The sequence below is a fragment of the Papio anubis genome, chromosome 4 (assembly GCF_008728515.1).
Source record: "Papio anubis isolate 15944 chromosome 4, Panubis1.0, whole genome shotgun sequence".
Classification (NCBI taxonomy): domain Eukaryota; kingdom Metazoa; phylum Chordata; class Mammalia; order Primates; family Cercopithecidae; genus Papio; species Papio anubis.
Genome location: NC_044979.1, coordinates 56,409,716 through 56,423,181, shown reverse-complemented (window position 1 = coordinate 56,423,181; position 13,466 = coordinate 56,409,716). Strand labels below are relative to the sequence as shown.

The 13,466-nt window shown below is 38.7% G+C and overlaps 1 protein-coding gene across 5 annotated transcripts in view; it reads right to left on the bottom strand.

Annotated features, from left to right (window-relative positions):
• The window catches only part of PTPN12 (protein tyrosine phosphatase non-receptor type 12), a 105,093-nt gene that overhangs the window by 64,853 nt on the left and 26,774 nt on the right, over nucleotides 1-13,466 (bottom strand). For all 5 annotated transcript variants that reach the window (XM_009203558.2, XM_003896407.4, XM_021936134.2 and 2 more), the window contains exon 2: nucleotides 5,831-5,939. In XM_009203558.2, the coding sequence (XP_009201822.1) occupies nucleotides 5,831-5,939 (109 nt within the window). The remainder of the gene's footprint in view (nucleotides 1-5,830; nucleotides 5,940-13,466) is intronic.

The following is a 13,466-nucleotide window of genomic DNA, read 5'->3' as shown; positions in this document are numbered from 1 at the left end:
GAATTTTATCCTCACCACACACCCATGGAGATAGAAGTTATTATCGCTATGCACAGAGGTATGCCCAAATCACAAAACTGAGATGGCAGCGCCACATTTGAAACTGGGGTTGTCTGATTTCAAAGCCAAGGCTCTGGGTCTAAATAAGTACATGTACTGAAGAGGTGTGAAGCAACATGGGACTACTGGAAGAAAGAAGTGGTGAGTAACAAGGCTGAAAATGTAGCCGCCTGTTCTCACTCACCTGACCATAGAGCAAAGAAGGGGTGGCTTGGAATTGGAGTATGGAACAAATGCATGATTTCAAATAAACGAGTGGATATCCATCCCAGTTCTGTCCATTGAAAAGGCCTAGAAGCAATGACACACCAAGCCCTGTTCAATGGTGGGGTCATCCAGGACTTTCAGGATTGCTCCCCGCCCTCCCAGCTGGCTTTTCTGCCACAGCAGACCGGGTGTCCTTCACCTGCCTGCGTCTTCTGTAGTTTGTTAAGCAGCACCCTTAGCTCCTGTGACACTTTAGGGAGAAAGCCACAACACCCATGATGTTGGGCCAGCATTAACACCCGGCAAAGTGCTGGGAACTAGAAGTAGCGAGAAAGAACTTGTGTGGCTGTTTTAATATTCTTCACTGGTGCTCTTTTTTTTTTTTTTTTGAGACGGTGTCTAGCTCCGTCACCCAGGTTGGAGTGTAGTGGCACCATCTTGGCAACCTCTGCCTCCAGGTTCAAGTGATTCTCTTGCCTCAGTCTCTTGAGTAGCTGGGACTACAGGCATGTGCCATCATGCCCAGCTAATTTTTGTATTTTTAGTAGAGGTGGGGTTTCACCATATTGGCCAGGCTGGTCTTGATCTCCTGACCTCAAGTGATCCGCCCGCTTCAGCCTCCCAAAGTTGTGGGATTACAGACGTGAGCCACTACGCCCGGCCAGACCGGTGCTCTCATTAAGCACATTTAGAAATAATCTAAGTATCAAAAAAATGAAAGCAATTATTTCTCTCCATGGTTTTGCTAGCTATCCATCCAAGAGGAACAAAATCATAGGTCAACAGAGAGAGTTGTATGACACGTTCATAGCAGCATTATTTAATATGTTCATCATTCATACAATGGAATATTATTCAACAACAAAAAGGAATGAACTATTGATGCATGCTACATCATGAATGAATCTTTAAAATGTGTTAACGAGAGGCTGGGCGTGGTGGCTCATGCCTGTAATCCCAGCACTTTGGGAGGCTGAGGGGGGGCGCATCATGAGGTCAGGAATTCGAGACCAGTCTGGCCAACATAGTGAAACTCTGTCTCTACTAAAAATACAAAAAATTAGCCAGGCATGGTGGTGTGCGCCTGTAATCCCAGCTACTCAGGAGGCTGAGGCAGAAGAATCACGTGAACCTGGGAGGTGGTAATCCGAGATTGTGCCACTGCACTCCAGCCTGGGTGACAGAAGGAGACTTCATTTAAAAAAAAAAAAATGTGTTAAAGAGTTAGACACAAAAGACTATACAGGAAAATCTATACAGACAGAAAGCTGAAAGCTGATTAACAGTTGCCCAGGGCTGAAGACTCAGATCTTTTGGGGGTGATGGGAATGTCTTAAAACTAGATTGCATTAATTGCTGCAAAACTCTATGAGTTTACTTTTTTAAAAAAATCATTGAATTGCGCAATTAAAATGGATAAATTCAGCATTCTGAGTAGCTGGGACCACAGGTGTGCACCATCATACCCAACAAAGCTGTGTGTGTGTGTATGTGTGTGTGTGTAGACTGAGTTTTGCTATGTTGCCCAGGCTGGTCTTGAACTCTTGAGCTCAAATAATCTGCCCAGCTTGGCCTCCTAAAGCGCTGGGATTACATGCGTGAGCCACTGCACTCAGGCAATGAATTAAATAGTTATCTAGCAGTAAATAAGCACATATCTCTCAGTACAATTACTTCCAATATAAATTTCCAGGCCAGGTGCAGTGGCTCACACCTGTAATCCTAGTACTTTGAGAGGCCGAAGTGGGTGGATTACCTGAGGTCAGGAGTTTGAGACCAGTCTGGCTGACATGGTAAAACCCCGTCTCTACTAAAAATACAAAAACTTAGCTGGGCATGGTTGCGGGCACCTGTAATCCCAGCTACTTGGGAGGCTGAGGCACGAGAATTGTTGAACCTGGGAGGCAGAGGCTGCAGTACGCCCACTGCACTCCAACCTGGGCGACAAAGTGAGATTCTGTCTTACACACACACACACACACAAAATCCAAATCAAAATAACTAGAAATTTACTGGAGACCTACTTATCAAACCTTAGATAACTTAAAGGAAAAAAGGCACTGTCACTCTGATTATTGCACAGTGATTAAGAAAGAACTCGAGCTCTTGGACAAGGTCTCCCAATGTTGACATTCACACATTTTGGCTTAGAGAAGTCTTTGTTTGGGGAAGGGGGCTGCATCCTGTGCATTGCAGGATGTGTAGTAGTATTCCTAGCCTCTACCTGTTAGATGCCATTAGCAGCCTGTCCACTCCCATACCCCAGTTGTCACAACCAAATCTCTCCAGACATTGTTAAGTGTCCCTTGAGGGGCAAAATCACCCTAGTGAAGGCTTTAAAACTACCTGGGTTTAAATTCTTGCCCCACACTATTTAACTGTGAGACAAGCTTTTTAACCTCTTTGTCTCAGTTTCCTGTTTGCAAAATGGCACATAACAGTATTTACCTCAGAGTTTTGCTGTGATGATTATGGTAAATAATCCATTTATCACAGAAATCAGCAAACCATACAAATCAGAACTTTCATTTTTCAGAGGACCAGTTTAACAGTACACCACTAACCTTTCCCACTACCCCTAGTCAAACTGTAAACTTCCCCTTCTATTCTCTGCTTTCTCCCTACCCCACATTCCAACTATATTCTCAATAACACTAATTACCATCACATGTCAGACCACATACGTTAATTTGTATTGTCCACCGCCTTGACAAACATATAAGCTCCACAAGGGCAGGGATTTTGCCAGTCTGGTTTTTGTTGCATTCCCAGCATATAGTACACCCTCAGAGTTTTTTGTAAAATGAGTAAATGCTGAGGGAGGCGGATGACTTGACCTTAGGAGTCGGAGACCAGCCTGGCCAACATGGTGAACTCCTGCCTCTATTAAAAATACAAAAATTATCCGGGTGTGGTGGCGGGTGCCTGTAATCCCAGCTACTCGGGAGGCTGAGGCAGGAAAATAGCTTGAACCTGTGAGGCAGAGGTTGTAGTGAGCGGAGATTGCACCACTGCACTCCAGCTTGGGCAACATAGCAAGACACCGTTTCAAAAACAAAAACAAAACAAAAAAAGAAACAGCATATGCAAACAGAAACCTACAGCTAGATGACAGAAAAAGAAAGTGGACTGAATGTGTGCGTTAATAATTCCAGAGCAATCTGGGATCACCTTAAGATTATCTTGCTTAATACAAAGTATCCAGAAAGCCATGTCATCTCCTATTCTGAGGCAGACTGGTGCTATGGTCTGAATATTTGTGTCCGTCCCAAATTCATAAGTTAAAACATAAATTCCAATGCAATAGTATTAAGTGGTAGGGCCTTTAGGAGACGATTAGGTCATACCTTGTGAATGGGATTACCAGCCTTTACTAAACAAAGAGGCCCAAGGGAGCTTGTTTGCCCCTTCCACCATGTGAGGTGCAGTGAGAAGGCACCATGTATGAACCAGAGTGACCCTTCACCAGACAGCAAATCTGCCGGTGCCTTCATCTTAGACTTCCCAGTCTCTAGAACTTTAAGATACAAATGTCTGTTATTAATAAGCGACCCTGTTCATGGTATTTCTCTAACAGCAGCCTGAATAGACTAAGACAACGGGTAAGAAAAGTGGACTATATTTTGCAAAAGCTTAATGACTGGTTACTACGTGCTAGGTACCTCTTTTATTTTATTTTATTTTTTTTTTGAGATGGAGTCTCACTCTGTCACCCCGGCTGGAGTGCAACGGTGCAATCTCGACTCACAGCAACCTCCGCCTCCTGGGTTCAAGCAATTCTCCCACCTCAGCCTCCTGCGTAGCTGGAATTACAGACACGCTCCACCACATCTGGCTAATTTTTGTATTTTTAGTAGAGACGGGGTTTTACCATGTTGGTCAGGCTGGTCTCGAACTCCTGACCTCGTGATCCAGCCATCTCGGCCTCCCAAAGTGCTGGGATTATAGGCATGAGCCACCATGCCCGGCCACTAAGTACACTTTTAAGCATTTAATATTAACCTGTCTATTGTGCAGATAATCCTAAAATGTACTATTATAATCTCCATTTTAAGGATGGCAAAACCAAGGCACAGAGAGGATCAGTCCAAGGTCATATAGCTAGCAAGTGGTGGAGTCAGGATTTCAACTTCCAGAATCAGAACGCTTTACCATTATGCGATGTTGACACTTGTTAATTCTGCCAACACAGGCTATCCACACATCCCACAGCTGATAATAATATAGAACAACACAAGAATGAAGGATTAAATTGAGGCAAAGAAGTTAGTGGAGAAAAGAGGGAAAGAGATGAGAGGGAAGAGGTGTTTTAAAAGAGTTATCATGGAAGAAGAAAATTTCAAAAATAGGGATTGATCAATGGCATCAAAATAGTTCAACATTCTTGAATAATCAATATCCTTCCTGTTAGAATAAACAAATCTGGCAATTAAAAAGCCACTGGACCCGGGGCAACATGGGGAAACCCTGTCTCTGCTAAAACACAAAAAATTAGCTGGGTGTGGTGGCAGGCACCTGTATTAGAGCTGTCCCAGCTCTCAGGAGGCTGAGGCACAAGAATCGCTTGAACCTGGGAGGTGGAGGTTGCAGTGAGCCGAGATCCCACCACTGCACTCCAGCCTAGGATACAGAGCAAGAGTCTGTCACAAAAAAAAAAAAAAAAAAAAGTCACCAAGAACTTTAAGAACACTTTAGAGAGAAAAACCTTTAAGACCGAATGAGAACTGAGGAAATGACGTAATGGAATGTAGATATTTCAAACTACTTGAGAAGAAAGACGACCGGCAGCTTTAAAAGATAGCAAGTGTGACGTATAGCTTTTATTGGATAAAGTGATGGCACACTTTAAGTATACTTTCAGAGTTAAAGTTATTTTGCCAGAAAACTATGCTATTTAAGAATACAGACAGGGTGCAGTGGCTCACACCTGTAATCGCAACACTTTGGGAGGCTGAGGTGGGAGGATCACATGAGCTCAGGAGTTTGAGACCAGCCTGGGGAACACAGTGAGAACCCCCACCTCTAAATAAATAAATAAATAAATAAATAATTAAAATATTAGAATGTAATGCAATCAATCTAAGACATATACTTAGAGACACATACTCAGATTGCTGAGAATAGTACATACACAGATGTTTGAGTCATCCTAGGCTTCATTTTCTCATGCATAATTAATCAGTTAGGGTTCTTGTGAATAGATATATGAAAAATCAATATTGTTAGCATTTTATAAAATGTATTCAGTTGTCTTTATTATTTTAATGAAATAACGTCTTTGAACAGAGAGTTCACAAAAGATATTTTCACTTGGATTTACAGTATTTAAAAGTAATTTAGAATTACAGCAACTAAGATACTTAAAGGGAAAAAATTAAACAAAAATTAGGATCAGAAGGAAAAACAAAAAGCAAAATTAAGAATTGTATCTTTTTCGTGTACTTTGAAAGACAGGTTAATTACTACTTCCTTAACAGTGAAAGTCAGGAAGAATAAAACTAGTTAGGTTACAAAAGGCTAATTAGCATTTCTATGTATTTTGTCAAGAGCATTTGAAACTTACATGGCAGTATGTCCTTGTATCTGTTCTTTTTAACATTTTCTTCTTTTTCTCCAGTGGCTGTGGGATATATCTTTTCTGTTCTATATTTGGTAGACAATCTTCTTAACCGCTTAAAATACAAAAAATAAAAATTAAAGTGTTAGAGAAACAGTGATATTTTAAAATTTTTAATGAAATCTGGTGACCCCAATTCCTCACAACTCATTTTCCTGTCTCTGAGCTCTTAATTTTCCCATCCCTTAATAATTAACCCCAAGGATAATTTCTTTTATAGCATAAGTGGAAACATAAGATTCATATTTATTTCACATAAGCAGCAAAGAGAGAAAACAGAATAAAAGTAATATAATTTAAAGATATCATTAATAAACTGAGTCAGAATATTTAACTCAGTCTTTAACATATTTGAGAAATTTCAGTGTTTTAACTAAGGGTCACAATAACCAAGTTCTAAAATCATGCCTAAAAGAATTATGTACAGGTTTCTTTATTTCTTCTCTCAATAAACCATGAGCATGCACCCATGATGTGCCAGGCTTTCTCCCAAGGCATAAGCTAATAATTACGTACAAGACATTGCAAAACAAAGTTCTTTCATATTGAATTGGAAATGTCCAACAAAGACCAATTCTGCTTATTTACTGCATTACAGAAGTAGTTTGTGGGTTAGTGACAAATTCTTACCACATATGGCAGTAGGGATGTTCTTTGGGCTGGAATATTTCTGTGTGTCAGTAATACACTTCCTGCTTTCAGAAGCACTGAAAGTCAGTATTGTGAATTGTTTAAATTCTACACAACCACATTGCTGAAATTTAATTTCAAAGGAACTTTCTTTCAGGCCTCAAGACATATTGAAAGCATTTTGGTTTTACCATTCAACAAATTATTAAATACAAATAAAATGAAAAATAAGTCTGGTAAAATTTAACTTTCTCATTACTTTATTTTTGCTACTTGTGATGCTGATATTTAAGGAACTAAAACTGTCTATAAACCTTTTCTTTTTCTTTGAAAAACTACTAAATTTTATCATCACAATACTAGAGACCTACAACAGTTATACATTTTTTTCTTTATGATGAAGATTTACTAGAATCTTACTCTGCACTGGCACAATGTCAAAGTAAAATTCCCCACATTTATGATGCTATTTCTTGTGATTTCCTGTGGTAATAGAGTTCTCCAAATATATACGTGTGTCAGAGGAAAAACTGTATTCAAAAGTAAGTGGGGGCTGAGCATGGTGGCTCACACTTGTAATCCTAGCACTTTGGGAGGCCAAAGTGGGAGGACTGCTTGAAGCCAGGAGTTCAAGACCAGCCTGCTTGACAATGCAAGACCCTGTCTCTATAAAAACTAAAAAAAAAAAAAAAAAACAAAAACACACGTAAATTGGTTATTGATGAGAGTACGGGAAATCAGAACTTCAATACAATGTTGGTGGAAAACAACATATTAGCCCAACCAACCCCTAAGGAGGATAATTTGGTAATTACAAATGTACCCCTCAATCCAAGAACTGTACTTCTACAACTTTGTCCTCCAGATAAAAATGAGACACACATGAAATGATTTATCTTCAAAGTTACATGCCACAGCACTTTTTTTGTTTGTTTGTTTGTTTTGAGACAGGATCTTGCTCTGTTGTCCAGGCTGGAGTGCAGTGGTACGATCTCGGCTCACTGCAACCTCTGCTTCCCGGGGTTCAAGCGATTCTTCTGCCTCAGCCTCCTGAGTAGCTGGAATTACAGATGCGTGCCATCAGGCCCAGCTAATTTTTGTATTTTTAGTAGAGACAGGGTTTCACTATGTTGTCCAGGCTGGTCTTGAACTCCTGACCTTAGGTGATCCACCCGCCTCAGTCTTCCAAAGTGCTGAGATTACAGGTGTGAGCCACGCGCCCAACCACTGCGGCACTGTTAGTAATAGCAAAAAATCTACAAACGATCAAAGAAACCTCTTAATAAAAGACTGGCTAAATGTTTTATTCATACCATCAAATATGAGAGAGCTGAAAAACAAATGAGTTAGCTTTTTATACTATATAGTGGGATGACAATATCTGAAAAATACATATTGAGTATAAATGTAAAAAGCAGGAAACATAATAGTGTACATTACATTATATATAGTGTAGTATTTATATATGTAATAATACTACTATTGGTGTTAAAAAGAAATAAAAACATATTTGTATTTGCTTGTACATATGCATGTATCATCTCTGGAAAAAAAACTATTAACAAAGGATGTGTCTATGAGGAAGAGAAATGGGTACCTAAGGGAAACAGATGGGAATGGGACATTACTATATATCTTTTCACAGCTTTTGGACTGTATGACTGTATTGCCTGTTCAAAAAATTGAACGTAAATAAAAAAGGAAAGTAGAAAAGATTGTTTATGATGTCGTTACTCCATATTAACAAAGATCCTCATGGTTACTTATATACACATCTTGCATATTTAATTAAAACTTTTGTATTATCTCTGCTCCAAGATTAAGTATCTGAAAAGATGTATTTTTAGATATTTATAGTATCAGTGCATTTCAAAATATTATATTTGAATCTGACTTAGAGAAGGATATCAACTTAAATAGTTGCAGAAACACAGAGGGAAAAGGAATATATCTTAGGTCAATGTCGGTGAGAAAAAATATAAGTACAAAGAGTGGTTGAGTTTAATTATAAAATGTGAACGTATCTCAGGAATGCCTGGTACAATCACTCTAAGCTTTTCTTTTTCATTCATTCATTCATTCATTCATTCACTCATTCACAGACGGGGTCTCACTCTGTTGTCTAAACTGAAATGCAGTGGCATGATCATGGCTCACCACAGCTTCAAACTCCCATGTTCAAATGATCCTCCTGCCTCAGCCTCCAAAGTAGCTGGAACCACAGCTCATGTCACCACACCCAGCTAATTATTATTTTTTTTGTAGGGTGGGGTCTCCCCATGTATGTTGCGGAGGCTGGTCTCAAACTCCTGGGCTCCAGCAATCCTCCTGCCTCAACATCCCAAAGTGCTGGGGAATACAAGTGTGAGCCACCACGCCCAGCCCACTCCAAACTTTTCTTCTTTTACATGACAAATTATGTTTTTGAGAAATGTGCAAAACAAAGCTTTTATGTGAAATGACTTTACATTTCTCAGACAATGAACCTTGAGAACTTCTGTGTCCAAAAACTTATCTAAGTTTGGATTTTCATTTGTCCAGTTTTCTTAAAGCCTAGCACACCATTTCTTAAAATGCTTTCTATATTAAAGTTTAAAATGGAGAATGCTCTATTAAAACAAAAATCTACAAAAGTAGTATTCTTTGCAATTTTCATGCCCATCAGAGATACAAAAGTGGTCTGTAAAACAAGTAAAAACTTTGTTTTGCACTTTAAAAAGGTATCTTCAAGTTGGAACTTATTTCCCACCAAAAAATGTCAGCTTTATATTAAGCTACATAAATTAAAATTCTGGATCTGGTATTTTCTTAGCTCTGTGACAATTAACATATTTAACTTCTCTGTATCTCATCTATAAAACAGAGATAATAACCTTCACTCAGCAAAAGGTCTGGTACATAAAATGACTCAATAAATGTTAACTGTTATTATTGAACTAATTACTATTTAAATGTTGTTACTTCAGATTTATTTCTTTAAAACCTTTCCTAGATCAAAGATCAGAAAGAGTTGCGTATTCCAGTCAATTTATCTGCCTGAAATTGCAAAGCAGTTTGTCAAATTTGTGTGTGCTTCAGAATCACCTGGAGGACCACATTGCTAGGCCTCACCCCTAAAGTTTCTGATTCAGTAGTCTGACGTGGTAACTGCCTGATAATTTGCCTTTTTAAAAGTTGCTAAGATTCTACTTAAAAAAAAATCCCATGATAATCATCTTTCTGTGTCTTTGTGTATGCTTTCTCTTTGCCTCTTGGTGGTCTCCCCACTTGCACACCTCCAAATCTTACTTATCTTTTAATTTTAAACCCTAGCTCCTACAGAGTTTCTGATGCCCTTCATCCAGACATAATCTTCCCCTCTGAATTCTTTTACCTTAATATGTACTCTTAGAACACTTACATTTCTTACTTTTATGATAAATACATAAAGAGAATACTTCTTATTTACCCTGTTAAACTATAAACTCTGCAGGTACAAAATTACTGCCAGATTAAGATCTGATTTGACCTAGAGCAGTTTTTTTTTGTTTTTTTTTTTTTTTGAGACGGAGTCTCGCTCTGTCGCCCAGGCTAGAGTGCCGTGGCGCGATCTCCGCTCACTGCAAGCTCTGCCTCCTCCCAGGTTCACGCCATTCTCCTACCTCAGACTCCCCAGAAGCTGGGACTAAAAGCGCCCGCCCGCCTCAGCCTTCCAAAGTGCTGGGATTACAGGCGCGAGCCACCGCGCCCGGCCTTTTTTTTTTTTTTTTTAAACACATCAACATTAATGTCTAAATAGTTCTTGAATAGAAGTAGCACCAAAGTTCATTTAAACTCTATGAAACAGAAAGTATCTACACATATAATTTCATTTTAACTTCCTGACCACTATTATATTGTCTCTGACGAAGCCATTACTAGGAAAGAAACAGAAAAAAATTAGGTATTATTGAGAAACATGATATAATATACTAAGAAACCTTATTCATAGACTGTATGAGAATAGCACTAAACACTAATAATTAATTTATTATGTAATATAATTATTTCATATAATCCTAAAGCAAGAAATAATTTTTAATCATTTACTGTATTAACTGGGCAAAAATATAGCTAAATGATATCTGTATTAAGTTATAAGTACTCACCACACCCTTTATCATGTGTGACTTTTTTTAAAAAAAAGCTAAGCAAACAAATCCTTTAAGAAAGACATTTGCAATTAAGTCTACGCTAAAGATCTTTATTGAGATAGGGTCTCACTCTGTTACCCAGGCTGGAATGCAGTGGTGCAATCACAGCTCACTGCAGCCTTAAACTCCTGGGCTCAGGTGATTGTTCCACCTCAGTGTCCCTCAGCGAGTAGCTGGAACTACAGGCATGCACCACCATGCCTGGTTAATTGTTTGTATTTTTTGTAGAGACAGGGTTTCGCCATGTTGTCCAGCCTGGTCTCGAACTCCTGGACCAAAGCAATCTGCCCACTTTAGCCTTCCAAAGTGCTGGGATTACAGCCACAAGCCACTGTGCCAGCCTACCCCAGAGGTCTTTAAAAAGTCACATAAATGAATTCCAAAAATAACTGCATTCCTTTATTACTGTTCTAATAAATCAAGTCTGACCATTTTAGTCCCACATTTAAAAACTCTCCTATGTGTCTATCACCTCGAACATAAACTACCAAATGTTTAATTATAAGATATGTTGAATGCTGCCTGTCCAATTTTCTAGCCTGTTTTTATAATGCTCTTATTAGAGTTTGATGCTTCAGTCATATAGAATTACTCACCACCACTACTACTAGCAGTAACCCTCCACTTCTTAAACATCAAGGTTGCACAATTTTTGCTCTTACTGGTGAGCAGGGCTCTGGTTAAAGTGTTACTTCCTTTATGAAGGCTTTCTTGAACCTTCCCTCCTTTACTGCTCCTCAGCCCTCTGCAATGAGTCCATACTACATTGTTCTATTGTCATTTAAAAGTATTTCATAAGTATTTCAGTACTTGTCCGTCTTGTCCACTAATCTATAAAACTGAAGGCAGAGATTAGACTACCTTATTGGACTTTATAGACCAATAGCTAATGCAAAGCAAAACTCTCATTACAAATTGAAGAATTATTTATTGAGTCTTCTCAGACACGTCAGAGAAACATTTTTAATATTTAGAATTGTTGATGCAAACAAAATTCAAGTTTAATATTCACTTTGCTTTAAACAGCTTTTATTTTATTTCTTAAAACACTGAATTTGTACTCCCCTAATCCTAAATCGATAAATGGATTCTCAAAAGCCTCCAATATCACATGCAATGTGACTTTAAGATATCCATTTGTGTGTCAAGATTCAAGTTCTTAAAAGGGTGGAAGAATTCATTGTTCATCTAAGCTCCTGAGAATGTTTGAAGTTTGTTAAATCTCTCCAGAGTCAAAGAGCTGTCTATTGGCCTGTCCACTGGATGTGCAATGGGCATCACAAACATGCTCAAATAGCACCACTACTCAACAGTAGTTCAAGCCAAAAATCTAACATTCATCCTTGATTTGTTCTTTTATCTTGCTCTTCTCCCCATCAGCAAATCTTGTTAGCAAAATATAGCTAATTCTCTTCATATTCACTGAACAGTCTTTGAAGTGAAAATACATTTAGACAGACAAGTGTTAAATTAATTTGTTGGCTGGATTTTAAATCAGGACAATTAAGAAAACAATAAATTAACACAAAAAGAAACAGCACTAAAATGGAAATTAAGCTAACTAAAATTCCTTTTGGAGTAAGATGTGATATATAGAAATTAAATATCAAAGTTGAAGATCTCTCATGCTCTGTTATTATACCACACACCACTGCCCCAAACACAGTAGAGTTTCAGCTGGGTGCGGTGGCTCATGCCTGTAATCCGAGAACTTTGGGAGGCCAAGGCTGGTAGATCACGAGATCAGGAGTTCGAGACCATCCTGGCCAACATGGTGAAACCCCATCTCTACTAAAAATACAAAAATTAGCTGGGCATGGTGGCATGTTCCTGTAATCCAAGCTACTCGGGAGGCTGAGGTTGCAGTGGGCCGAGATCACGCCACTGCACTCCAGCCTGGTGACAGAATGAGACTTCATCTCAAAAACAAAAACAACAACAACAACAAAACACAGTATGAGTTTCATAAGACACAACTTTTAGTAAATACGCACATAAGAATATAGAAATATTAAAACTATACCTTGTATAGTAAACAAAAACGGAAATTACTTTAAGCTTAAGAGTTATGTTGTGGCAAAACATTAAGGCTACCTAACCCATAAAATCATACTCCTTTTATCTAATTGCTCCAGAAAATTTCTGAGGCAGTTACTGGAGAATTCATCTGAATTTTAAAAGGTGGCAGGTTTGGGACATAGTTCGCATTCAATAACCACTGTTAAATAAATAAATTCATCTGGCTTTATATTTAAAAATTTTAACTGTCCTCAGTCAGTTAACCACTCCATCTTAATAGTGTTAATTTTACCCTACAAGGTGCATGATAACCCAACCAAAATTTCTTAAAACCCCAAATACAAATTAATAGCAGCATACAGTAAAATCAGAGTATAACTTCAGCCAAAGTAACACTACACTGTCTCAAAGTAACACTGTATTATCACTGTTCTCTCTCTAACTTTACAAACACACTTATATAAAAATATGCATATGGGCCAGGCACAGTGGCTCACGCCTATAATCCCAGCACTTTAGGAGGCCGAGGTGGGCAGATCACTTAAGTCAGGAGCTCAAGACCAGCCTGGCCAACATGGTGAAACCCAATCTCTACTAAAAAATACAAAAATTAGCCGAGCCTGGTGGCGTGTGCCCATAGTCCCAGCTACTCAGGAGGCTGAGGTTGCAGTGAGTCGAGATCGCACCACGGCACTCCAGCATGGGCAACAGAGCTCTACCTCAAAAAAAAGAAAAAACACACATCACTAACAATAATGGTT